Below are 26288 nucleotides of genomic sequence, written 5' to 3' on the forward strand. Positions count from 1 at the left end.
GTGGGCGGCTGGCCCGCCGTCGTGGAGATGCGCGAGCTGGGCGTACCCCACTCGGCCACCATCCCTGCCCTGCAGTTCTGGAACTCGGAGTTCCGCAACAAGCAGCCCGCCTTCATCCGGTTCAACTTCACGATTCCGTGGGGCGCCAACTTCGCCGTGTACGGGCGGCGCAACGTGGGCCCCAGCGTGACGCAGCACGACTTCGTCGAGTTCATCAAGGCCGGCCGCCTGGACCACCGCGCGCGCCGCTCCCTGGACCACGTGGCGGCCTTCGTGTCGTCGCACTCCTACTACGGCGACCACGAGTACCCTGACGACGACGACGTGGCCGAGGACGTGGACCTGAACGCCGTCAGCTTCATGGCGCCGCCGTTCAACGACTCGAAGGCGCGCCACGTGTGGACCATGGACCAAGCCAGGAACAGCCAAGCCACGGTAAGAGCCACGGCTGGAGCGCCACGGCCAGCCGGGTCCTTGTGGACCAACCATTGTTCAAACTCGGCGGAAAACTGGAAACTTTTTTAATCTGAAATAAAACACAACACTGCCTTTTGTCTGCAGCCACCGCCTCCACCGCCGCCACCACCGATGCGCCGCCGCCGCGGCGTGGTGGCCGGACTACCCCTCGGCGCCGACCCCATGACGGCCACCTCGACCTCCTCCGTGGCGGGCGGCATGGGCCGCTCCATGCGCGTCAACGTGTCGCTGCTGCAGTACCTGGACACGGGCCGCTGGTTCCTGTCCGTGTACAACGACGACCTGCGGCCCCAGGAGGTGACGCTCGTGGTGACGGAGGCCGAGGGCGTGTCCACCACCTGCCCCAACGACTGCAGCGGCCACGGATCCTGCTACCTGGGGAAGTGCGACTGCATTGACGGCTACGAAGGCATCGACTGCTCCAAAAGTGAGTACTGCTGTCTGTCTGTCTGTCTGTCTGTCTGTCTGTCTGTCTGTCTGTCTGTCTGTCTGTCTGTCTGTCTGTCTGTCCGTCTGTCCGCCCGACGCGTCGACACGCGGCAATGGACGGACGGTTTGAGTGCTTCTAATTTGAGTGCGGTTGCGCGCGTTGCCGCGCCGCGTTGTCGAGCTTGGCGACTCCCCCTCGCGGCGCCCCGCGGCCCGCCGGGGAAAACATGACCGCGTTTTAGCGAGCCTGGTCCGTCGTAAAGTGGCGTGGCGGGCGGCGGGGCGCGGCTAACTAACTGGATGACGGCTGACATATCGGAGCGACCGCGTGTTGGCCAAAAAGGGGAGAGGGGGGCCGGCCGCTGGAATCGTTGTCAAAAACCTTGACACGTGACGGCCGGCCGGCCTTTCGGTGCCTTTCGGCTCCCCGGCCACGCCGCGCCACGCCGCCGTGGGGACGCGTTCGTCGGAGTCCCTGGGAGGGGGGCCTCATTGACCTTTCCGCCTGGCCTTTGGGCGGACTGCACGCCACTGCCGGGAAAGGGGGAGGGGGGCAAGGGGACGAATTAGCGCAGTGCAGTGGGCGACGGCGGGGACCCCAAGACGGCTTGTCCGCCTCCAACCTCGTCCGCGTCACCGCGTCGATACTTTGGACACTGTTGTCCCGCGGGGCGCCGGCCGCCTCGGTGCGGGAATAGCCGAGTGGTGGCGTGGCGCAGCGTGGCGCAGCGTGGCGGCTGGGTAAGCGCGCTGACTCGGCCCGACACCCCACTGGCGTGGCGGGGCGTTGCGTGCGACGACGTGTCAGCCCGTCGTTAGCCGTGAGGACTGTCCGGCCAGGACGACTGTCCGCCCCTCGGCATGGCTAATGGCCGTCGCTGTCTCTCTCCCTCTCTCTCGCACTCGTGCGGCGCCCCGTGCAGTGAGAGAGGGGGGGGGCATGACGCCTGCTGGGTAGGCAACTCGCCGACACCTCTGCTTTCGGATTGCCTATCCTCCATTACGATTGCGATTAACGGCTGGACCACAAGTGATCGTCTGCCTTTCGGGCCCGCCCTGTCATGTCGGTGATACACCAGCACGTGACGGGGCGTCCCTACTGAGAGGAGTGGTTTTCTCGGTAGACCGGGTTCATACGCCCACGCATCTGGGTATGTAGCGGGGACCATTACCATTTCGGGCCAGGCGCCGTCCGTGCGTCCGGCCGGCCGACCGAGGCGAGCTGGCCGTACCGGCCGTGCCATCCAAACAGCGAGTCCGACACTCGCCCTCGCTTCTCCTCTCGCTTCGATTATTGATTGCCGCAGGGAAATGGAAGCACTCTGTGTTCCTCGTTTTGGCGACCGGCCGCTCTTCCATTCCTCTGACTGACCGCTCTGCCGCAGGTGTGGGCAGGGGGCGGGCCGGGGTGGGCCGGCCGCGGCGCAAATGGTGTAGAATGCGGGATCGGGGCGTGGCGTGGCGGGGCGGGGCGGGGTGGGTGTTTGATGGTGCCGAGGTGGGGCGGGGTCGCTTTTAAAAAGTAGTTGGCCCTTTTTTTCGTTCCACCCCCGCGCGGGTGACGTGCCGTGCCGATGTGGCAGTCCGTCCGGGACGTGAGGGGGGCGGGGTGGTCCAGCGAGGCGGTCCGGATGGCGGCCGTCGTCCCGTCGTAATAATGGGATTTTACTTTTTCATTTCCTTTTGTCTCTGACTGTCCCCGCGCGTCCTGCCGCGCGTCGCGCTGGGCGTCGTGCCGCGCGCGTCACGCCCTGCTTTTGATGGACGACGTGGACCAGACGGACAGGGGAGGCACTGTCCCTCTCGCACCCCTACGGAATGCCCCCGAGTGCGAGAGGGACGTCGCGACGACAGCACCGGTCGGAATCGGCTTGCCGGCGGCTGGCGCGGCGGCGCGCTGATGAGATGGGCAGCGGTCCCTATCAGGGATCGGGATGGCCGCGCGTGGCCGAGCGAGGCCGAGCAGGGCCGGGGATGAATAGGCGAGGATCAAGGCAAAGGGATGAAGGATTCGGGGCTCGGGCAGGGCCGGGCAGGGCGCGCACCGCACCGAGATACGACCGCAGGTCACGCCATCATCGGCCAGGTGCGGCGCTGCCGGGCGCTGCGGACCTGTGCGGTCAGTGGCCCAGCCCAACCCCAGTGCCCCCCCCCACACACACACACACACACACCGACCAGATGGATTACAGCCCCCCGTAAGCGCACTGTTTTATCCCGAAAGGACATGTCGCTAACGCTTCCGTGGCCGAGGCCGAGGGGGAGAAATATGGATAGGTGAACAAGAGGGCGGGTATTGCTTTCCTGGTGTGTGTGTGTGTGTGTGTGTGTCACTGTCGTTATGTTGGTGTTATGCAGGAAATGAAATACGTCTCCGAGGCAGCCAAAGGGGTGTGCCAAAGGGGTGGCGGGGGCCTGGCTCTCGCTCCCATGACCTGCCATGTGCGCCGGAGGTTCCAGGTTCCACCTTGCCGCCGCCGGCAGGCAGGCAGGCAGGCAGGCCTCCGTGACCAAAGCTCACTTCTCGTCCCACGCACAAACTACGCCGCCGGGGCGCCGGGCCGACGGGGCGCTTGGCCGGGTCGGGGTGGCATTTCTGGCGGTATTGGACTGGACATAGCTGCACTGGCGCGATATCCCGTCCGTAATGCTTTCGACACACGGCAGGCGAGGCCGAGGCGAGGGGTGTGGGCTGGGCGCTGCCGCACCGCCGCGCTGCCCGAGGCCCTGATGTCCATAATCTTCCCCGCGCGAGGTGGCGGCGGCGCGGCCATTGGCGGTGGCCGGCCCCTCATGACGGCTCGGCCTGGCATTACAGCGCTGTAGCGGCGTAGCGCCGGGACCTGTCGGCCGGCTGTCATTTGTTGTGTCGGCCAGTCCGCCGCCAACGAGTCTCTCTCTCTCTCTCCCTGCTTCGCAATGCCAGCCGTCAAGCCCGCGCCGCCACCTGGGCATTAGCATAACACTGGACGACTCTCTGGCCGGGGAAGGCCTGCCGCTGCTGTTGTTGCTTGTGTCTCATGTTGTTGTTGTTGTTGTTGTTGCAGGCGTGTGCCCGGTGCTGTGCTCCAACCACGGCAAGTACGGCGGCGGCCTGTGCCACTGCGAGGGCGGCTGGAAGGGCGCCGAGTGCGACGTGCCGGCCAGGGACTGCCAGGTGGCGGACTGCTCCGGCCGCGGCCGCTGCAACGCCGGACGCTGCGAGTGCCAACCCGGATGGAAGGGGGCCGGCTGCGAGCTCGGTGAGTACCTCGACCGCGTCGGTCTGTCTCTCTCGCACCTACAAGGGACGCCCCATGAGTGCGAGAGAGAAGAGCCCCCCGCGGAATCAGTCTGCTGGTCCTAGGGCTGGGTACAGGCGGCGTCAATATTGGCAGATTCGGCCGCCATGATGGTATTTCGGGGGATGGGGCGCGGCGGGGCGGGGCGGGGCGGGGCGGGGCGGGGCGGGGCGCCGAACGCGCGTCGCATAGTGACAGTCGCTGATCCCCTCGCGCTCCGAATTTCAAGAGCCGCCGTGATGGAGCCCCGCCTGCTCCTTTTCCTGCTGGCGGCCCCACCCCCTCCCCTCCCCTCCCCTTCCCCTCGCAGAGATTCGCCGCGCGTGCAAATAGAAGGCCAAAAAAGGGGCTACATTTGCGGCGCTTCCGCGCAGCACTTAAGTCTGGCTGAGTTGGACTACCCGCACCGCGGCGGTCAGGCCGACCAGGCGCCCTATATGGGTTTCCTGGCGGGGCACGGCGGGGCACCAGTGGGGCACTGGGAAATGGGGCCCGCTGGGCCGGGCCGCCTCCACGCCGCCTCCACGCCGCCTCGCCGCGCGGCCCTCCGCTTGGCCGGCTTCGCCCTTCCGCATGCAATGGCCATGACTTCCGCGTCCGCTGGTAATGTGCCCCGGTCCGGTCGGCCGGCTCGGTCGGCCTGGGGTTCGCCTGGGGTTCGGCCTGGCCGCCGCCCCGGAACTCGGAACCCCAGAGTCGAAACGGCGGCCGGCGGCGCGCTGCCCCGACGGGCTGCCCCAGCACTGCCACGCCGAGCGCGTAATAATCTGGAATATTCACAAAATTGGCGGCACTGGCACTGGGAGCGGCGCGGGAATCGAATCGTATCGCATCGCATTTCGAGATTGCGGGGGCGTCGGGGCGGCGCGACCTACACGGGCGTGGTCATCGCGGGGCTGGGCGGGGTGGGGCCTCTGCACACGCTTGGGCCCTGAAATACTGCAAATTGCCACGGGGACGGCCTGTAGGCAGCCCGCGCCGCTCTACGGGGCCTCGGCGGCCTCGGCCTCGGGCCTGGCTGTGTGTCCCTGCGCTGCCGCTCCTCTGTCCTTCGGGTCCTTCCCTGGCCTTTTCGCGCCAGAAACCTCTCCTGGAAAGGAGCCTGGAAATTGGGCAGCCTCCAGCTGGCTGGGTTGCAGGCTGCCTGGCCGTGCTGGAGGGCCACGGGCGAAGTTCGATCATTGTCTGCCACGCGTCATGCCGAGCCGCGCCGAGCTCTCCAGAGCGCGCCGAAGGCCGAAGCCGAAGGGGGTGGAGGAACATCTTGCTGATCTCGGTGTTGGCTGGCCGCGTCGCTCTCACACAGACGTTGCCGTCGACACAGTGCTGCGGCGAGGGTATCCGAGTGCACCGGAAAACGCAACTCGAACCGCTGTTCGGCCCGAACGACGACGGCCTCCTCGGCCAGGGCGCGGTGCTCGGTGCACGCCCGGTAGCGCCCTGCGGGGGTGGACGGCTTTCCCTGGAGCGCGCCGGTGGCGGCTCTCCCACGGCTGTCTCTCTCGCACCGCGGGATCGTACTACGAGTGCAAGAGAGACAGAGCGACGGAACCACTGTTCGCAACCAGCCCGCTGCCCCGCCGGGCACCCCCGGCCACCTCCAGGCATTTATTGGGCTCTTCGGAGCGCACTGGAGGGAAAAATAGGCGCGCTGAATTGTTCGGGCCGGGGCGGGGCGGGGCGGGGCGGGGTGCGTGTGTCCAGGCAGCTGTGTGCTTACCCCGCATGCAGCCGCCCGCAGCGCCCCCGCAGGGCCTCAGGCCAGGCCGGTGTTTCCGTTAAATCGATTCGGAGCTTGATCGGGCAATGGAGGGCCGACCGGCTGACTGGGCCCCACGCCCCGCGCCCCGCGCCCCACCTGCAGAAGGAAGGGGAGCCAGGCCCTTGCTTGGCGTGCGACAATTTGTTGTCTCTAGATATTTTTTTTCGCCCGGCCCGAATGCGATATCCCTTTTGCGAGTCCCCTGCCGCCCGGACCGAACCGCCGCGGGGCGCAGGACGACGCGGCGACGCCCGGAATAGACCCCTCACTGTTAAAACACGGAGACTAGTGTCGAAAACGGAAAGGAAAAATTAAGGCCGACGATACTCTGCGCGCAGGAGACTCCGCGAGTGGAGTATTCCCAATGACCAGCCTCGTTTCCTGTGGCTGCCTGTGGCTGTGTACCGGGCCGGGTGGCGGCCTGGCGGCAGTGTCGTAGCACACCTGACACTGTTGTCTCCCCGAATGCCTCGTTGCCTCGTCTGCAGATGGCGCTGACTGGAGCGTCGAACTGTCGTCGAGGCGCCGCCGCTCTAAGCTAAACCACAGCCTGGCTGAAGCGCCCCCCCCCCCCCCGGTCCCCGCCAAACACAAACCACACAAACTGCCACTACAAAGGCACTAGCGAAGCAGACCCGGCCCGGCCCGCTTCGAAGCCCGCCCCCGCCAGCCAGGCAGCCAGCCCCGCAACAAACACTGCCTCCACCCTTTCTCTCTCCTCGGCTTCCTTCTTCCTTCCGCCGTCCTTCTATTTCCTCGGGATCCGAAGTCGCCAACTGATTACAAGGAAACCCTTTGGGGCAAAACCATTTCCGTAACGCCGCGGTCATCCCCCCTCCCCCCCCCCCCTTTTGCGCGCTTCAGTTGTTCCTGCTCGGTGTGCGTTCGGGTCCGCTCGGGCCCGCTCGGGTCCGCTCGGGGCGTGCCGAGGTTTCGCTCCTCCTTTTTATTTCCGGCGGGGAGCTCTTCAGGAGGGCTTCCGGTGGCGGCCCTGCAGCCCTGCAGGCCGTCCGAGGCCGTCGCTCTGTCCCTCTCGCACCCCGACGGGACGCCCCTGGCGCGCGAGAGAGACAGAGCGACAGGAGCAGTGTACGGACTCGACCTCCCGCCCGCGCTGCCCGGGGTGTTTCCGATTAGAGGCAAGATATAAGGCCAGGTCAGCGCCGCTAGTCCGCTAGGTCCGCCGCGGCGGAAGAACTGACCCAAAAGGGAGACGAGCGGCCTCGCGCGTTTTTACAGCGGCATGACGGTGTCGAAAATAACCCTGTTGTCTTTGTTTCCAGTGGACTGCGAGGACCCCAACTGCTCGGGCCACGGCTCCTGCGTGGAGGGCCGCTGCTACTGCAAGGCCGGCTGGCAGGGCCCGTCGTGCGGGCTGCTGGACCAGCAGGTGTACCAGTGCCTCCCGGGCTGCTCCGACCACGGCACCTACGACCTGGAGAGCGGCGCCTGCGTGTGCGACGCCTACTGGACCGGACCTGACTGCTCGCAGCGTGAGTACACTGTTTTGTTGGCGGTGCACGTCGCCGTCGTGGGGGGAGTCGCGACGCCTCCCCAGGCCTGGCGACGGACGTCCCGGGCCGTGCATGTCTGAGATGTGTGCCTGGCCTTTGACATGCGCGGCCAAGTGCTAGTCGCCGGACAAAGGCGGGGCGAGGCCAGTCGGCCACACAAAGGGGCTGCCGGCGAGGCTGGCCTGTGGCTGGCCGGCGAGCACATCGGCGCGGTGGCCGCCTGGCCGCGGCGCCGAGGCCCTTGTCAGGTTAACAGGTTTCGCCGAAACTTCTGGACGCGTCGGCGGCCCGGCCGCTTTCCATAGGACCTTGGCGCGCCTCGGCGGGGCAGAATACCGCTCGCATGTTCTCCGCTCCGCTTCCCAAGTTGCTTGCTTGCCTTGCCCCGCCGCCTGCCGCCCGCCGGCAGGGGCCGCTTGCCCCCGAATCGATATACGCACGTTTAAACCCTGTTCCCTGTTCTCGGCCCTCTCTCTCCCTGCCTCCGCCCTGGGCGGGGCTGGGGCGCCGAGGCGGCATCACATCTGGGCAGGTGGAGGCAGGCCGAGGCAGGCCGAGGCAGGCCGAGCGGCCAAAGTTGCCCTTTATCGGCCAATTTGGCGAGCGTGCTGCAGAGATTGCGGCCCCCCACGGTCGTGGACTTCCCCGGCGAGACGGCCGACGCGACGCCCGGCGAGACGGTCGACCGACGCGCACCTGCCAGCCTGCTGCATTATTCGTCCGGCACGGCCGCGCCGCCCCGCAGCCCCTCGACCTTGTTACGCCGGAGGATGGAGTGGAGGAGGACGAGGAAGGACTCGAGGGTAAAAGTTGCATTCAGCGCCTGCGTGCCTGCCTCCGCTGCCTGCTGCCGTGCCGGCTGCCTGCCGCTGCCTGCTGCTGCCATGGCTGCCTCCTGGCTCCTGCGGCTCCCTGCCGGGCTGCTGCCTGGCTGCGCCTGGCCCCTGCCGGGCTGCCTCCCTTGCCTGCCTGCGCCTGCCTGGCTGCCTGCCTGGCTGCTGCCTGCCTGGCTGCCTGCCTGGCTGCCTGCCTGGCTGCCCGGCTGCCGCGGTGCCATTCGGGCCGCGCCGCGTTTATCCTTTCATGGCTGCCCTTCCGCTTCCGATGCCGACCAAATATTTTATACCTCGAAGGGAAACTTGTTCGCTCGTTACGGGCGGCGCGCGCATTGGCACCCCTTTCTCTTCCACAGGGCGCTGAGTGTGTGCGTGTGGTGTGCGTGTGTGTGTGTGACGCAATGAAGTGGATCACAAAGCCCGCGCCCCGCGCACGGCGACAGGGGGGCTAAGTGGATGGGTGCGAGAGCCGCGCGGCTGCCGTGCTTTTAATGGACGATAAAATGGCGAGTTTTGCGCCAATATGGCGACTTGGCCAGCCGGGCAGCCAGTCAGCCAGCCAGCCGGGCAGACCCCGCTGGCCGGTGAGGCGGCAGTCAAATATTTACAGCGGTTTTAGCGGCGCGCGGCGTGGCCGGGCGGGGCCGGGCGGGGCGGGGCGGGGCGGGCATAACGCCGTATAGAACAGGGGAAGCGGGCCGCGGTGCCGCTGGCTGCCGCTGCAAGGGCCCAGGCCAGACCCAGGGCGGCGCCGAGCTAAAGCCCCCCAAAGCCCCCCGCGGAAGAGAAGGGATGTACGGGAAAGAATCGCTTGCAGAGATTGGCGTGCCGCGTGGCGCGTGCTGCCGGGGAGGTGTTCCTTTTCATTTTGCTGTGGCCGTCGGGCCGTCGCCTTGCCCTGCCGCGAGGTTTGTGTGTTTGTTTGTGTGTGTGTGTGTGTGTGTGTGTGTGTGTGTGTGTGTGTGTGTGTGTGTGTGTGTGTGCAGCGGGCTCCTTTCTCCGGGTTGGCGGCGGCGAGGCCTCCCGCAGGCCCCGCAGGCCGTGAAGGTGGCGGGCGGCAGTGGCGGCAGAGGGGCGGTCGGGTCTCAGTTCGCCACACACCTGCATACCATTAGCGCACCTCCATTAGCAATGTGACGCTTGGCCTGGGTGATGAGGGCCAGGGGGTTGGTGAGAGGGATGGCGGCTACGTACCTGCCTGGCGCCCCGCCGCGCCGCGCCACGCCGCGCTCAGGGTCGTAAAGGCGCCGTAAAAACGCGTCACGTCATGGCCGCTCGAAATGAGCAACAGATATCGCGTCCTCGCAGCCTGGCCGCCAGCGCCTTCCAGCCTTCCAGCGTGCCAGCCTGCCAGCCCACCTCTGGAAAGTGTCGGCGGCTCAAGCTGGCCGGAACGGCACTGCAAGGCGCTGGAAGGCCTCGGAACGGCCGCCGGCTCGCCAGTTTGGCGCGGCCGGTCGTAAAAAAATGGTGCGCGGCGAGGCTGTACGGGAGCGGCACCAGGAAGAAGGGTTCGTCGAACGGGAGGGGCGCTGGGCGACGCAGGGCGGCGCACCTTTAAAGTTTAAATCTACTTAAATCCGAAGGAGTAATCGGGGAAGCTAATGAAGCCGCAGCGTCTCGGACGGCGGAGGGCGAGACAGGACGGGGCAGGACGACGGCAGGGCAGAGCCGGCAGTCAGCCCCGGCACTCAGCCCCCCACGCGTGCGTCATGGCCAACTTTGCGGCGGCCAGGTCGCGCGGCGGGAACTCGATTTAAAATGCGAGTGGGCTCCGCCAGACTCCGCCAGGTTGGCCGGTCCGGAGGCGGCGCGCCGCGCCACGGCCACGCCGAGGCACAACACGGCAGCAGCCCGAGGAGACCAACTCGCCCGCCCCGCCCCGCCCCGCCCCGCTGCGATAAACTTAAAACTTTTAAATCCATTCCGAGGGGCGAGGCGGCGAGGCGGCTGGATGAGTACTGCCGGGAAGTTGGCAGCGCCGGGTTACGTGCGCCCCCGGGAGGCTGGCGGCCCTGGCGGCCCTGGCGGGTGGCGCGGCGCGGGGCGGGGAGGTGGCGACGGCTTTGATGGACACGGGTCATGCCGCGCCGCGCTGCCTGCACCGCTCGCTCGCCGGCCCTCAAGGCCCTCAAGACCCTCACGGCCCCGACGGCCTTGGCGGCCTCGGAGCACTACTCCGACGTCACTGGCCAGGCCAGACGGGGTCGTGTGGGGCCGAGGTGCTCTCGCGATAGCGGCGGGCATGCCGACAAAAAAATGGCGGCCCTGGAGGGTTTAGGACGACGACGGCCTGGTTTATGGTGACGACCTCCCCGCCTGGCGCACCAGGGCGCCGCCGGGGCGCCACCACGCCGAGGCTGCGGCGGTGTAATGGCCCTTAGTGAGGCCGGGCCATGGCCGGGGCCGGGAGGGGGAGGGGGTCAATCAGGGCCCAACCCTTTGGGTAGACCTCACCTGCCTCCCCCTCCCCTCATCCATCCTGCCGGCAGGCCTGCAGGCCCTGCCCGGCCCTGCCCGCGGCGCCTCGCTAAACCACGCCGTGGCGCAGATTACCCCGTGATGGGTACGCCCCCGGAAGTGGCGGCCGCGAGTACCTCAGTGCCTCAGCCACCTCGAGGGAGTACGTCAGCTGCAGCGCGGCTGCCGCCAAGTGCGCCGTGGCCCTCTCCGGCCGAGGGCGGAGCACGGCGGAGCAGCAGTGCAGCTGGGCGAGAGCGTCCTTCCGGGCGGCTATTTTGAATCCGATTCGTTAGGGACGGCGAAACTAGCGCGGGCCGAGCACTGCGGAGCGTGGAGGAGCGTAGCCGAGCGGGTTGCCGGAGTGGCGGGGACTTAATTACGGTGCCCTTTCATTGGAGTGCGGCGAGCAAATTGCAGCAGACTGGCCGCGCTTGTCCGTCCGGGGCCGAGTCGGGCAGCGACCGCCACAAGAAGGACGGCGGCCACACGGCCTCGGACGCTCCCCACGACGCGCGTCGCCCCACTTTTGAAATGAAGGCGCGAAATCGAAGTGGGGCGAGCGAGTACACAAAGTGGGGAAACAATTTGGCGCGGTTTACTTTGCGTCGTGCCTTGCGTTGCCTGGCTTGCCTGGCTCGCCTGGCGCAGCGCTGCCGCCGCCGTGGGCGAGGCCCGGGGCCCTAAGCTGGCTAAGCCTCTCGCAGCGCGCCGCGCGCCGCGCACTTCACCGGCACTAGCAACTAGGCTGGGTAGATCTGCCGTGAGAAGCTCTCTCCGCCTCTGCGGCTCTCCGCCGCGCAGCCAGCCCCACCTTCTTACCTGCGCTTGAATCCATCTTGCAAACACTGAATAATTTCAAAATCAGCCCCTCTCTCCCTCAGAAAAAACAAAAATTAAACAGCTCGGCCGCTCCACCTCTCCTCTGACGCGGACGCGCGCTGGTGGAATGTTTGCACAAGTTGGAGAGGGACGTGCGGGCCTCCTTCGTACCCCGCGCCCCCTGAAGGGGCTGAAGCCTGTAGGGGCTAGGGGCTGAAGGCCTGGCCGCGGTCGCCCTCGCTTGCCCCGCTTGACCATTTGTTCCACTGCACGCCGGCACGCACAGTACAGGCGATATTCATTTGTCACGTGTACCCCCCCCCCCCCTTTTCCCCCGCGCCCGGCGCCGGGTCGTGCCGCACTTTTGTCTCCCGGCTCTATTTAAACACGGCCGGGACGACACTTTGACGCGGTCCTCGTCGAAGGGGGGACGTCGGGGACGTCGGCCAGTGTAAACACAGGGCTGAACACGGACGGGGCAGGGAGGGCAGCAGGAGGCGTCCCCTGGGCCTCCTCGGCCTCGGCCAGAGCTGGTGCCCGCCTTGGTGCCCGCCGGCCCGCCGCCCGGGGCCTGGCGTGGCCTGGCGGGGCTGGCGGGGCCTGGCGCCTGCTGGCCTGCAGCAGAGAGCCAGCCAGTTGGTACAAGGGGGTGGGGTGGGGCGTTTGGATAAATCACTCGGGGAGGTGGGGTGGGGATAATTCACTAAACACACTTCAGGTTCAAGGCGAAACGGAGGAAGACGCCGCGTTAGGGGCGGTCCGGTTACACTACTCGTTGGGCACGGAACGCTTTAAAAAGTTTAAAATCTGTTTTTATTTCCTGTGTATCCACCTGCAGCGAGGCAGCGCCGCTCGGAGCGACGTCTTCCGGTTGTCATACAGATGCGTAATGGTTCCGCCGACAGCACGGGCGGTCGGTGGTCGTGCTGCTGGTGCTGGTGGTGCTGGTGGCAGTGTGATGAATAACACGGGTAGCGTGTGCTGCGGGTCTCTCTGGGTGACTGGGGTACGGTACCCACACGGCGTGGCACGGCGTGGTCAGGGCCGGGCGGGGCTGGTCCAAGGTGCGTCCACACAGTGCACCCCACCCCACCGCCACCCCCGCAGCTCCAGCCGTGGGCTGCGGTATCGACCGCGCCCCGCCGCGCCCCGCGAGGGGCCTGTGTGCGCGCCTCTGCCCGCGCCTCGCCCCTCCCCGAGCGTCCTGCTGCCTCGCAAGTGGGGCACCGTGCACGCCCCCACCCCCCGCCCCCCCCGCCCCGCCCCCCCCGAGCAATGCAGCGCGACTGTCCCCGCTGGAATCTGCCCCGCCCCGCCGCGCCCCGCCGCGCCACACCCTTCTCCGCCCCGCTCTCGGCCCCGCTCCCCCGGCCGTAGGCACTGCGCAGCTCGAGCCCCTGCAGCGCCGGCCGGGCACTGCGTTGCACTGCGTCGTGCGTCGCAGCGCAGCCCTCTCTTTGCTCTCGGCCATTTCTCAGCCGCTGCACCGCGCCGACGACGCCGACGAGAGAAACGGAGGCATTTTCTCTTGGGCGCGCCGCCACACCGCCGGGGCAACAGCAGCGAACCGAGCGCCACTTGCTGGAGGTTGCTTCCGCTGGGCCGTTTTGTTCTTCGCTCCTCCGACTTCTCTCGGCGTCGTTGAGGTTGAGGCAGGCCACCGAGGCCGACTGCTTGGCCGTGCCCGCACTTGGGCCTTTAGGAGCCTGAGACAGAGTTCCATAATGTGGAGATTTCCTTCGTGGCAAAATCCGGGCGGTACTCGCGTGTCGTGTCGGCGCTTGGCCTGGCCGTCCGGCGTAGGTGGCTGACGGTGTAGTCGTCATGCCGCCACCGTGGCGCTGCCCCCCGCGGGGCCACCAGTGGGGCCACCAGCGGGGCCACCAGCGGGGCCACCAGCGCGGCACTGAGTCCAATGGCAGACGATGGATATCGCGCCACACATATCGCCCGGCTGGCGGCTTGCCAGGCTTGCCGGCGCACGGGGGACTCGGGGGAGTGAGTCCAGCCAGCCTTCCAGCCATGGCGCAGCCCAGCGCAGCCCCGCAGCCATAGCCGCAACGCAAGGCCCCGCCATAACAATGAGCCATACTGCCACGCCGCCTCGCCGCCTCGCCCGTCCATATATTTGCTTCCGTCGGCTCGCCATGGCTCGCTCCGTCCCGTCCGCTTCCTTCCTTCCTCCTCGCTCGTCTCCATCTCCCGTTCCCCTTTTTCCTTTCCGATGAAGACTTGGCCAGTTTCTTCTTTAGCCGAGTCACTCCACATTACAGTGTGTGGGATGGGAGGGACAGGCCTGGACAGGCCGCCGCCGGCGTTCTTTTCGGTTCGATGTCCGTTCTGCCCCGCCACGCCCCGCCACGCCCCGCCACGCCCCTCCTCGCCGTGGCTCTGGTCACTTCAAAGTTTGGCCCCTCCGCGCTTTCTTATGCACAAAGGGTGGCTGCCTGCTCGGCGTGCCGCCTGCCGCCCCGCCAGCCAGGCAGGCAGCCGCCCGCGCCCTGCCGATGTGGCATTTGCCTTTTGAGGGTTTGGCTTTTAGAGCCCCTGACGTAAATCACGGTCTTCTTGGCTCGGCCAGGACCTTCTTTATTTTCTCGGTCCTCGCGGCACCGCACTTTTTTTACAATCTCTTTTTCGTTTCATCGTCTTACAAGATTAAAAATTGTGTATGCGTGCGTTCGGGGGGCAAGGCGAGATTAAAACGACTTTGTCTGCGAGGATTTACAGCCTGCTGGCCGACGAGGACGGCCCAACCCTTCTTCTTGGCGCTGACGTTGACGCTGACGGCCTGCTTGTTGTGTTGCAGCGCTGTGCGGCCTGGACTGCGGCCCCCACGGTGTGTGCGACGAGGGCCGCTGCAAGTGCCGGCCGGGCTGGACGGGGGAACGCTGCGACCAGCTGCCCTGCGACACGCGCTGCACGGAGCACGGCCAGTGCAAGAACGGCACCTGCGTCTGCAGCCAGGGATGGAACGGCCGCCACTGCACGCTGCGTAAGTACCACCTTGTGTTTTCCAGCCTTCAATTTCGGCAAAGGAAATTTTGAGGGCATCTGGGCGTCTTAGGAATTTGGAGCATTTTAAAAATGGGTTCCTTGCTGTTTCCCCCCATCGAGCCTAGGGCCTAGGGCGGTGTCCGATGCTGCCGCTCGCCTCCCCGTTCGCCCTCCGCCCCGAGAAGCGACCCTCCGGCCCGCGGCCTGCCGCTGCCGCCGCGCGCGTTCAGGTGCAACCCTCCCCCCTCCCCGCCCAAAGGGGTCATTTCCGAGACAGAGTCGTAACTTGAACCTCTCCGCGTAGCGAGGCGTAGCGACGCAAGGTGCTCTCCGCGGCCGCCCCTCGCTCTCCGCCCGCGCCGCCCGCTCTCCCGGCTCGCGCGCTCCCCCGAGAACCCCGCCGTGCCGGAGAACGATGGCGGTGGCGGGGCTGCCTGCCTGCCTGGCTGCCTGCCTGCCTGCCTGCCTGCCGCTCTGGTTCGCCAGGGACTCCCCGGCCGACGGCGAGGGCGCGCCGAGGGCGGGATGGTACGGGACGGGATCGGGTCGCCGTCGTCAAGCCATGCGGCCGTCGAGTGGAGCTAAAGGGCCGCGTAATTCAAAACTTTCATTTTGAATGGGCCGCCCCGCCAGGAGGGCCAGAAGTGCCTGACGCCTTTCTTCGGGACAACACCGCGACCGCGGCCCGGCCCAGGGGCCAGGAGGGCGCGCGCGGAAAAGTAGTGTTCGAAAATTGAACTTGTTGGAGGCCAATGAGGCCATTATGGCGGTAATTAGTTTTAAAAGGGTGGCGGTGACACGCCGGGCCGGGGCGGTGCGGCAGGGTGGGGCGGCGGGGCCGCAGGGGCAGTGGCCGCGAGACAGAGACGCGCGCGCCGCTCATCAGCCGCAGATAATGGGCGGCCATCGTCTCGCCTCGACTTGGTGGCGCTTTTGTCCGCGTGGAGGACGCGGTTCGTCCAGTGCCCCCTACCCGCCTCGAGAGCGCGTCCGTCCGCCTCGTCGTCGAGCTGGTCCTGATTAGCAGTGCCGTGCCCTCTCCCCCCGTTTTTATTCACGTCTCCGTCACTCCGCCTGCCCGCTCCGCTCGCTCCGCTTGCTCCGCGGCGGCGGCTAATTATCGAAAACCAATTATCGACGTGCGCTGCACGCGTCGCGCCGCTCTCCGTCCCTCTCGCTCGCTCCGCCTCTCCCTGTCCCTTTCCCCCTGCCGTCCCTTGCGCTCCTTTTTTTCCTTTCCTCCTCTTCCCCGCGATTTCGTTTCAACGCGTCCATTTTTGCCGGCGGTCCGAAAACATGATCCGGGCGCGATGGCGCGGTGGCGCAGGGCAGGCGGGCGATGCGGTATCCACGCGAGGGGGAGGGGGAGGCAACGGGGAGCGACGAGGAGAAAAAATGGCGGCGGATAAAGGTGGTGGGCGACAATGGCGGTCCTGGACGTCCTGGAAGCGGGAAGAATGCGGGGGGGGGGGGCGAAGGGATGGCGCGCGTTAACTGGCGGTCCTCCTCGCCTCGCGTCCAATCGCTCCACGAATGTCCTGCGCGCTCGGCCGGCGCCAACTCCCGCGGTCCGGGAACAGATGTCGGACCGTGACCCCCCGCCAGCCAGGCAGCCAGCCAGCCAGCAGTGAACCGGAGTGAATTTTGTGTCGCAGCGCTCTTCGCGTGTTGTTGTTGTTGCGCGGGCTCGCGTTTGCAGCAGTGGCGCGGCAGCATATTCCAAAACAAAAGCAGGTCGGCACAATGGCGGCGCCACGCCACTCTAGTCGTAGTCGCGTTAAACTCTCCCCCCCCCCTTTCCCTTTTCTCTGCACACCCAGCAGAACAGGCGTACGGGGATGGTAATTTCCTTATTAATTGATGGAATAGCCGTGTTGGCGTTAAGGGCGCTCGGGGGACGTCCGGTTCCGGTCCGGTCACGTTCGACCCTCGCCCCGCCCCACCCCGCCCCCCCCCGCCCCGCCCGCCCCGCTACGTGCAGGGGAAGAAGGGATTGTCACCGCCCCAGTGATTGATAGCCTTCATCTTCATCACGAGCCCCGGGCAGCTCCAGGAAGTGGCGAGCGCTCAGCGGTGCGGTCATTGCGCCGTGAGAGGGTACGGACGGACGGACGGACGGACGGACGGACGGACGGACAGACAGACAGACAGACAGACAGACAGACAGACAGACAGACAGACAGACAGACAGACAGACAGACAGACAGACAGACAGACAGACAGACAGACATCTGTGTGGCCTCGCCATTCTCCCGAGTTTGACCGCGAGGAGTGCGTTGTGCTGCTCAAGACGAGGAACTCGCAGCAGCGAACTTGGGGATTCTGGTACGATTTTGGTCCCGTCACAAACCCCTTCGCTCCAGCCTCCAGCAGGGCTCTCCACCTGGGGCCGCGCCCCGCCGGCGTGCAGGTGCACTCACAGTGGAGGGTGCAGGCCTGCAGGTGTGGGGCCCACACTGTGGGCAGTGCAGGTGCAGCGCGTCATGCCGCCGTGTAATTCGGCGGTGATACCTGCAGCCCCTCGCCGGCCGCGCCGCGCCTCCAAACAGACACTGAGTTACGGCTTCCTGCGCGACCCCGCGTGACGGCGCCGGGGACGGCGGGGACGGCGCCTCGCGCGGCGCTAGCCCGGCCCGGCGCCCCCAAGCAGTCCAAAGTTTCGGTGAAGGGGGCCTCTTCGCTCTCCTTACTCCCCCCTCTCTCTCTCTCTCCCTCGCCATCGCTCTCTCTCTCGCTCTCTCTCTCTCTCTCTCTCTCTCTCTCTCTCTCTCTCTCTCGCTCCTGCCGGCCGGATTGTTTTATACAACAGGGGCGGCGTCGCACGGCGAGCACGGCGGGCCGCACGGGGTCGCACGGGGGCCTACACATAAAGACACGGATTACTCCCCTCCCTTTCCCTGCCATATTTTTATGGAATGCTTGTTCTTTTTTTATTATTTTAATGTCTTTCGTCGGGGTTTTGGCGGCGTCTCTAATCCTCTTTCGGCGCCGAGCCGGCCGAGCCTCCTGGCTGCGGCTCATTTTGGAAACGCGCCCCGGGACTCGCCTCGCCATAAACCGGGAAAGCCGCGGGAAATTCGCTTTCGGTTCGGAAAGTGAGGTTGGGGTGCACTGCCGCCGTCGTCGCTCTGTCTCTCTCGCACCCGTGCGGCCGTGCGGCGCTCCGTGGGGGTGCGAGAGAGACAGAGCGACGGAGGGGGCCGGCCGGGGTGCCGCCGAGCGCGGTGCAGCGGAGGCTCGAGGCGCCTGCGGCGTAGGCCGCACGCCGGCACCCGAGCACTCACGCTGCCTATGTGGCACGGCGCTCGGCCGCCGCAGCGCGGCAGCACCGCAGCCGGCACTCTCTCTCTCTCTCCTCTCTCTCTCTCTCTCTCTCTCTCTCTCTCCTCTCTCTCTCTCTCTCTCTCTCTCTCTCTCTCTCTCCCCCCACACACACACACGACACACACTCACGCACAAGGCATCGTCGAAAAGGGGCGGCCGTAGGGCCGTAGGTAGGCGGAAGCGGCGGCCCGTGCATCACCCCGCGCCACCCCTGGCACCGTGACAGCGCCCCATCCTTCGCCCCGCCGCCCCGCCGCAAAGGCCTTTGTGCTTGGTAAATGCACGTGTCGCAAAGTCGGGCCGTGCCGTGCCTTGGAGCGGCTCGAATTAACGCGCTGCAGTAGCGGCGAGCCGATTCGCTGCCAACAGGGTGAGAGAGAGAGAGAGAGAGAGAGAGAGAGAGAGAGAGAGAGAGAGAGAGAGAGAGAGAAAGGGAGAAGGAGAGCGGGTCGGAAAGGAAGTTTGCGAGTAGAGCCGGTATTTATCCTGCATTGAATAATACATGGGCGGCGTTCACCTAGCTCGTTTTTACGACAAAGACCCTCGCTTTTACTTCGGACTTGGGACCGCAGCGGGCGCCGCCATGTCCCGCTGTCTCTCTCGCACCGGTGTGGGAGGGCCGAACGCCCCGTGAGAGCGAGAGAGACAGCGCGACGAGGCGCCGTTTGGGAAGCCGCCTGCTGCAGCGCGCCGCAGCGTCCACCGCGTGGGGGCTGTGCCTGCCTGTGGGCGCGCGTGGCCGTGCTCAGCGAGACGGCCTCGCTGGCCTGGCTGGCTGGCCTGGCTGGCACGGCGTGGACTGCGGACTGCGGTCCGAGGGAGGCTGGGGTCTGGGGCTGGGCTGCCGGCCGAGGACGAGGGCGAGGGCGACCATCTGCCTTGGCGACTTTGACGGCCAGCACGATGACCCCCGGCCGGGCGGGGCGGGGTGGCGGGGCGAGGCGACCGCCCTTGTGTTTGCTGTCCTGTCGATTTCCCTCCCCTCGCCCCCCTGGCCCGGCGGGGCTCCGGGGCTCCGGACGGCGACCGCGCGCTCGGCTCCGCTTGGCGCTCCGTCAACTTGTCGGGGGAGGGACTGTGTTCGCAAATTATCCGAAACGGACGGCAGTCCAGGTGCGGGGCGGGGCGGGGCGGCCGCAGACGTAGGGAGCTTGGCCTTCATTAACCTTTTGTTTCCCGGAGGAGCTCCAGGCCGACTCCTCACCGAAACGGGGACCGGGGGACGTTTTTCGTGCGGCGTGGACGCGGAGGAGCGCCGTCGGCAGCCAGCCCGTCGGGCTCTTCCTTGTGGCGTTCCGCGAACGTTGACAAAGGGCGATCGGTTCCTCGCGAGGCTGCGGTGCAGCGTGCAGCGCATTGGTGACTCGCACAACAAGCAGTGGCGTGGCAGTGGCGTGGCAGTGGCGTGGCAGTGGCAGCGGGTCGCCCCGCGGCGCCGCACCAGCGCATAGCGCAGCACGCCGTGACCTACTTTACAAATTTCGCGCGGGAAAAAGGGAAGCCAGAGCGCACTTCCGCGCGGCGAGCGGAGCAAGGCAGAGCAGACAGTGGAGTGGCGGCGCGCGGCGCGTCGGCGGGGCGTAGGATTCCCAGGAAGCGAACCTCGTCGAGAAAAAGAGACAGGCGAACTGGCCGGGGCTTCGGCCGGCTGTGCGGTGCGGTGCGGCGGCGCCGCGGTGTCAGTGTCGTGTCGAATACCGTGTCCGTCCCGAGGGGGTCGTTGGTGGCGTGGGTGTGGTCAGTGCGGGGCTGGGGGCTGGGGGCCGCCGGGACGGAGGCCAGCACTTTGTTGCCACACCTGCCCGCGTTCCCAGTGCCGCTTTCCACCCTCGTTCCTCCCACCCCAGTTTTCTTTTCTTTTTTTAGCTTCTCTCCACCTTTCTTAATTCACCCCTCCCCCTCCCTCATCACCCTAGACAAGCCTTTCTTTTGTAACTTTCGTGCAGTGTCCACCCCTTTGGTACCCCCTTCCCCGGCCCCACCCCTGCGGTACCCCTCCCCTCCGCGGCTCAGCCACGAGGGGGCCCGCGGCCCCTCCGCCCGTCCGGCTGCCCCACGGCCCCACGCCCCACCAGGCCAGGCAGGCCAGGCGCACAATTAAGCCGCCGGCACAAAAGAGAAGTGGGCGACGAAGGCTGCCTAGAATTTTAAACGGCCCAAAATTACTGTTCAGTATTCCAGGGGTTATGGCCGGCCTAATGGCCAAGCCGTGTTCCAGTCAATGCGGCTCATTTGAAAGTCCCGCCGCCCGGGCGGGGTGGGGCGGGGCGGGGCGCGGCGGGCCGAGCTCTTGATGCTCACTAGTGCTCCCCCACCCCCGGCCCGGCGAGGGGACACCCCGGGGGAAAGCAATCGAGATTTGATTTCAGTGTGAGTTTGGGTTCGGGGGACAGAGAGGAACAGAGTACGACAGAGTGGGACAGAGTGGGACTGGGACGGAGCGAGCGCTCGGTGTCCGGAAGAAAGGGCGGTGCCGCCAAGGCGTGCCAAGGCCTGGCAGACTGAGGCGCGCCACTTGATGCAAATCGACTGCATTGGTTGCTTCCAATCAGCCGGGAGTGGGCGCGAGCGCTAGCGACGCCACTGGAAGCGGGCAAGGCCGGAAGGCACGGCCAGGCACGCTGAGGGACCGAGCGCGTATTTCAGCTTCGGCTCACCTTTCGCGAGCCCGGCAGACCCGGCAGGCCCCGAGCCCTTCGGAGTCCTTGGACGATTAAACACCCTGGGAGCACGTGAGCAGGGAAATGGAGGCGCCGGGCCGTCGGGCCGGATTTGGAAAGGGAGGGGGGGGGGATGGACCGCGCCACGGACGCCACGCCACGCCACTGGAGATTTACGGCCAGCCCGGCCAACTCGGAGCGACAATCAATCCCCGGTTCTGCCGGTTCTGCTTATATCGAGGGGGCCGTGCCGAGCGAGGCTGGGGGACACCAAGACAAGAAGACGCCGCCGTGGCCGCGCAGGACGCGCTCCACTTAGGAAGGCAGTTTGGCCAATCGCTACGTCAATGACCCCTCCCCCTCCCTTTCCACCCCCTTTCGCCGATACGACTGTGCTGCGTGTTCAAGACCAGAATAAAATCGCCTGGAAGTGTTATTGTTAGGCTAACGCGTCCCTGCCTTGGCTGGGCTTGGCCGCGTCGCTGTGTCGTCTGCTCGGGGGGGGGGGGGGACATGTCTCCGGCAGTGCTTTAGTATTCCCGAGCCACGGGGGAAACGAAAAGCGAAAAGCGCACTGCGCATTTGTCGGGACTTGAACCCAGGACCTTGTTCTCCGTTGCAGCGGGCTGCCTCAACGGCTGCAACCGCCAGGGCACGTGCATGCTGGAGGACGGCGAGTACCGCTGCGTGTGCGGCGAGGGCTGGGCCGGCCGCGACTGCGGCATCCGGCTGGAGACCGAGTGCAACGACAAGAAGGACAACGACAATGGTGAGTGTTCCACGCCGCGGGTAGCAGGTTCGACCACCACGCGCTCGTCAGCGCGAGGGTTGAGGCGGAAATGGTTCCGCGCGTTGCGCACTTGGAGACGGCGGTACGCCGCAACGCTGTTTCCGCTAACGGCTGGTTGTTGCAGACGGCATGATGGACTGCTCGGATAGCGAGTGCTGCCTGAGCGAGATCTGCCTGTCCCACATCATGTGCCTCTCCTCCAAGAACCCCGTGGAGGTGCTGCTGCGCAAGCAGCCGCCCCTGGTCACGGCGTCCTTCTACCAGCGCGTCAAGTTCCTCATCGAGGAGAACTCGGTGCAGAGCTATGCTCACACCGAGAGCTACACCGAAAGGTAGGCCGCTCCTCGCGAGCCCCTCGTCGGCCGCGTTGTTGTGTCTCGCTTTGTCTGGTACTCACTCGTGTGTTCGGGGTCAGTGGCGGCCAAGCGGGGCCAAGCAACAGCAGCATTCCTTGGGCCTGTCGCGTTTCAAACCTTCAAATACCAATCGATATTTTTTTCAAAAGTGAAACCTGTTTTTTTTTTTTTACGCTTTGCTTGGCCCTTGTTCCTGGCTCACGCTGACCCCAAGTGCAGCGTGTGTGATGGTTTTTTTTTGTGTTGTGAGTGGTGGTGGGACCGTTTCGGGCGGGAGAGCAAAGCCCCTCCTCCGCCTGGAGTGTTTTTGAAAAAAAAATGATTGGTTTTTCGTGCTTGTAGTCTTTTGGGTGGCGCTCCGGAGCGCCGGTCGTATTCGAGAGATCGTTGTTGCAGGGGCAGGGCGGTCCAAATGGTCAATAAGATTTAGTTGTTTTCGAAGTCAACAAAATGGTTACGGTATCGGAGTTTTGACCTGGTTCGTTCGTACCCAATCAACTTGTAAATTTCGGTTCATAGAATTAGGAATTTTTCGTTGTTCTAAAAACTGTGTTTGTAGTAATTTTTGACACGGATAAATCGTTCACCGTAACAACCATTTTCAAGATGGGGATGTCAAATTATTTGTGATGCGTGTCTATGAGCACTGCACGGCCCTGCCCTGCGAAAAGGCAGCGAGTAATTGAATCAGCTAAAACTATTACTTCCAGAACACGTACTAACTCCAGTCCTGAGGGCTGGGCGCGCTGCAGGCTGGCTGGCCGTGGTTTGTGTTGGGGTTTTGTTTGTTTGTTTGTTAGTTTAAGTTGTTGGGCGCTCGAAGACCCCGCGAGAGCCCCGCGAGGGGCTCAGGGGGCGCCGTCCTGTTCGCCCGGCCCTGGGCCCGGCCTGCCTCGCCCTGGGCAGGCCCCTGGGCAGGCCCAACCCCCAACCCTCTGGCCTGGCCCCGCTTTCCCGAACCTTATCCATCCTTCCTGCGTTCACCTTCCCCTCACTCCCCAGGGCCCTCGGAGACAAAACTTTTACAATCTCCACCCTTGGCGCATTTCAATTGTTTTATTACAAGTCGGGCCTGTTGGACTCGCTTCCGTTCATATCAATGAACGGGCGACGTGGCCTGCGTGCCTGCCTGCTCGGTCTGCCCGGCCCGCCTGCCCGGCCTGTCTGCCCGGCCTTACTGCGCGGGGGACGGCATGGATTCTCCATTTGTCATGTGGACTCTAATTGCTTTGTCTCCGGGCCCTGTAACCTATCCCTGTGTCTTTGTCTCATGTTTACCCTACCCTTTTTTGTTTTCGTTTTTTATGTGTTTTGTTTCTGTTTGATATGTGATACAAGAAAAAGACATTTTTTCTTGTATGTGTCGAACTGTGTGTGTGTTTGTCATAACGTGCTACTCGTCCTGTGTCTGTAAGTTTCTAACTTATGCTGCCATAGTAGGTCTTACCTTAGAGTCCAGCCCTAAAAACAAATTTCATCAAAATTTTATCCGTAATATTTATACGAATACAAGTAAAGTTGCTAACTGCATTAAGTAATATTTGCATTTTTCATGAAATAAGGAACCAAGAGACACTCTGGTTTGAGCAGTGATGAAGTTTGCTAAATTCAAAGTCCCAAAAGCACATTATTTTTGTTCGAGCTTTCTTCTCAAAATAGCTGAAAAGTGTGTGTTTGTAGTTGTGTTTCGTCCATTGGTCTCATATGAGACTTGTGTCTGTCCTATGTCCTGTAGGATTTGTCCACTTGTAATTCATGTTAGATATTATTATTTTCCTTATGTGTCCGTTCGTATGCGTGCGATGTGTGAGTGTGTGAGTGAATGTGTCCATCTTCCCCAACATTAAAATTTTCTTTTTATTTTCCAAATTTTATTCCTACACCGTAAATAAATTAAAGTTTTCATTTGAACATGTACAAAACCGGCTTATTGCTGTGTTGAGAATAGACTTCTTTCTCATTTCCATAAACTGCGTCTGAAAGGTTGAATGAATGGTCCTAGCTAAAGTGTGACGCATAGCGCCATTTTACATCTTCGGCGCTCCTTCTCGAACTGTACCGCAGAAAACGAATTGTTTTTGCATCTCATTGGCGAACATTGACTCCTAAATCGTTGTGATTTCTCGAAATCACCTGCGGTACAGTTTGCAGGAAATAAAACGCGTACTTGCTGGCTTGAGCTGAGCGGATAGTAATACCCCATGTTTCTCATTATTTTTCAACGCGTAGTCAATTCTGGAGCTCATTTACACCGCGGTAAGTTTCCGAAAGTTGCATACGAAATTCGTATATACCAGCAAATTTAATTACCCTCCATCCTGAACCATTCCCGTTTGTTTCTTTGCATACTTTTATTTTTCTTTTGCGATCCTCTCAGCTTTTTCACGTCCCTTTTTGTTTACTTTGGAACAGACTCATGGCCGATTTATATTTTGGCCTGTCGTTGAAAAACGTCTCAAACAAAATTTCGCAGTCATTGATTTAAATTTGTTTCGTGCTTTTCCGGTACGTGAAGCTGTCAGCAGGCTTCAGCATTCCGTCATTCACGTCATGTGTGTCCTTTCAAAGTTTTCATCCTTGGCTTCTTAAATTTTTGGTTCACAAACCTGCCCCATAATCTAAGTTACATGTCGCTTTACTTGCACTTGCCGTACTGTACTTTCGCCGCTCACATCGCTGCGCTTGTATCATTGTCTTTCTATGTGTGTTATTTGTGTGGATTTATTTTCGTTCTGGAGTAGTGTTTGTATTTAGTATTATCCGTTAGATTTTTTTTATTTTGCTTTACATGTTGTGCTATTTTTTATTTCGTTTCAAACGAAAAGTTCATTTTATTTCTATTGAGTTTTAGTATTGTTGAAAATGGCAGCTGTTTGAAACGTTGTATGTGTTTATTTTTCTATGTGTGTTCCTCCTGTGTCTGCGTCTTACGTGTTTCCCACTCCCTCACCCTACCCTGCTTTGTTCCTGTTGTTATATGTTTATGTGTGCCACACCCCGCCCCTCTCCCTCCTCCCTGCCCTCCCCGCTCCTCCTAGTTGGTCGCGGAAAGTTTGCCAACTAAAACCTACGCTGCTTTCCTACTCCGCATTGTTTGAAAGTGATATTGATTTGATGGAAGTTATTGGGAATATCGGAAATGTTGGAGTAGTGTCTCCGCGTTTCTCGAAATGACGAGATGAGAAGGTCCACGCTGTGGACTCCGCAGACGGTCGCTACGAGGCTCGCCCGGCTCACCGCCACCTGTATGAGCCTCGGCAGACTGATTTGATAACGTTCCTACTTGTCTCTCTGTGCGTTCGACGTTTTCTGTGTGGTTTTGTGTAACTAGGTCTCGTCCCTTTGCGTTCTCGAGCGGTCCTACTCCAATTTGACCGTTTTCTCTGACTTGCCATGGATTTTTTTAATACTTTATTTTTAAGTGTTATATTTCTGTTGCTTTTCGTTACGATATTATGCAGTCTTTCTTTCACGAGTCCCGCTGTTGTACCGTTCTGTAACATGTAGTTTTCTATGGTATGGTTGAGGTATCGGACCGGTAATGGTGAGCGTGGATCTATTAGATGTTTGACTTTGTACCAAAAAAAATAGCACGAAAGAAAGGCTGCCAGTAGTCTTTATCGGTATCACCAAAGAAGGGAAAATCAAAACAGAGAAATACTGCTGAATATGTGCAGTCTAGTTTGGTTTTCCTGGGTACACTGCCTCTTGTTTAATTTCTTGTTATTTTGCATCGAGGTAAGTTTGCATTGTGCCTAGGTAACCGCTAGTTCGTAGCGGTTTGCATGGGGAAACGGTCAGGCTTTGGGCCCAATGACTGTTGCAATTCGAAAGTCACTCGCTCTTTCAGCCCTCATAAGGGGAAAACCAAGTTGAATGCTTGAACTCTGTAAGTTGTTGGGAGGTCTTGAAGGCATCGGCCTCTTGCGCAGTCTCATTGGGCATCAAAGCCTCGCCCTATCCTGGCTTAGCCTGGAGGCGCTGTCAAGCTGCATATCTTCTTCTGTCACGTTTGGAGCGCCTTTCCATCTTGTCATGTATATATGTGTAGTTAATTATTGTGTCCATGGAATCGTAAAACTAATGAAAACAAAACTCGCTGAGCACACAGTGTGCTTCAGAAACGCGCGAAACTAAAACGGAGACGTTTTTAATCATACTGTTTCGAAATTCGAATGTTTTTTGTTGTTTTCTGAGAGTACTGAGAAATTTAAGTGCAACTGGTGAACTCCTTCTTGTGCCGTTCCCTTTTTACTGCCAATGTTGTGTGTGTTGTCCGTCAACTTTTACTCTTTCGGTCGTTCTAATCTTTGTGATCGTATTCAGTAACACTCTTTTGTTTCTGTCCTCACAAGCATTTGCAGCGGGACATGCCGGAGTTCACCTCGATTGCCCTCTTTTCTAAAACGCGCACTCGTAGCCTCCGTTTCGGAACTTGCACCGACCGTCCTAGTCCGTAGCGGCCGGGCGCGCCCCCCGCGCGCCAAGGCGTCCCTGGCGGCCTCCCTGCGGGGCCGCGGGGCGCTTTGGGCGCGGGGCGCGGCCCCGTCGGGGGCTCGCAGTGACCATGTCCGATTGTG

The 26288-nt window shown here is 62.9% G+C and overlaps 2 protein-coding genes across 2 annotated transcripts in view; both read left to right on the plus strand.

The window, feature by feature from the left end:
• Positions 1-26172, plus strand: LOC117643064 (teneurin-a-like). Its single transcript, XM_034381714.1, has 8 exons — positions 1-435; positions 562-904; positions 3954-4148; positions 7233-7442; positions 14391-14576; positions 21185-21331; positions 21477-21684; positions 23938-26172. Exons 1-8 carry the CDS (start codon positions 28-30, stop codon positions 23966-23968), a joined length of 1728 nt encoding a protein of 575 aa, XP_034237605.1. The 5' UTR covers positions 1-27; the 3' UTR covers positions 23969-26172.
• LOC117643063 (teneurin-a) overlaps positions 21693-26288 on the plus strand; it is a 15548-nt gene continuing 10952 nt past the window's right edge. The window contains exon 1 of the mRNA XM_034381712.1: positions 21693-23964. The gene's annotated coding sequence lies outside the window, so the exon portion shown is untranslated. The remainder of the gene's footprint in view (positions 23965-26288) is intronic.

Source organism: Thrips palmi, unplaced genomic scaffold (genome assembly GCF_012932325.1).
Source record: "Thrips palmi isolate BJ-2018 unplaced genomic scaffold, TpBJ-2018v1 HiC_scaffold_16, whole genome shotgun sequence".
NCBI lineage: Eukaryota > Metazoa > Arthropoda > Insecta > Thysanoptera > Thripidae > Thrips > Thrips palmi.

Excerpts from the sequence above, each read along its gene's own strand:
- LOC117643064 (XM_034381714.1), top strand. The coding sequence starts at position 28 with ATGCGCGAGCTGGGCGTACCCCACTCGGCCACCATCCCTGCCCTGCAG. Across the intron at positions 4,149-7,232 it reads GGGGGCCGGCTGCGAGCTCG|TGGACTGCGAGGACCCCAAC; the intron begins GTGAGTACCTCG and ends CTTTGTTTCCAG. Across the intron at positions 21,332-21,476 it reads CAAGAAGGACAACGACAATG|ACGGCATGATGGACTGCTCG; the intron begins GTGAGTGTTCCA and ends TGGTTGTTGCAG.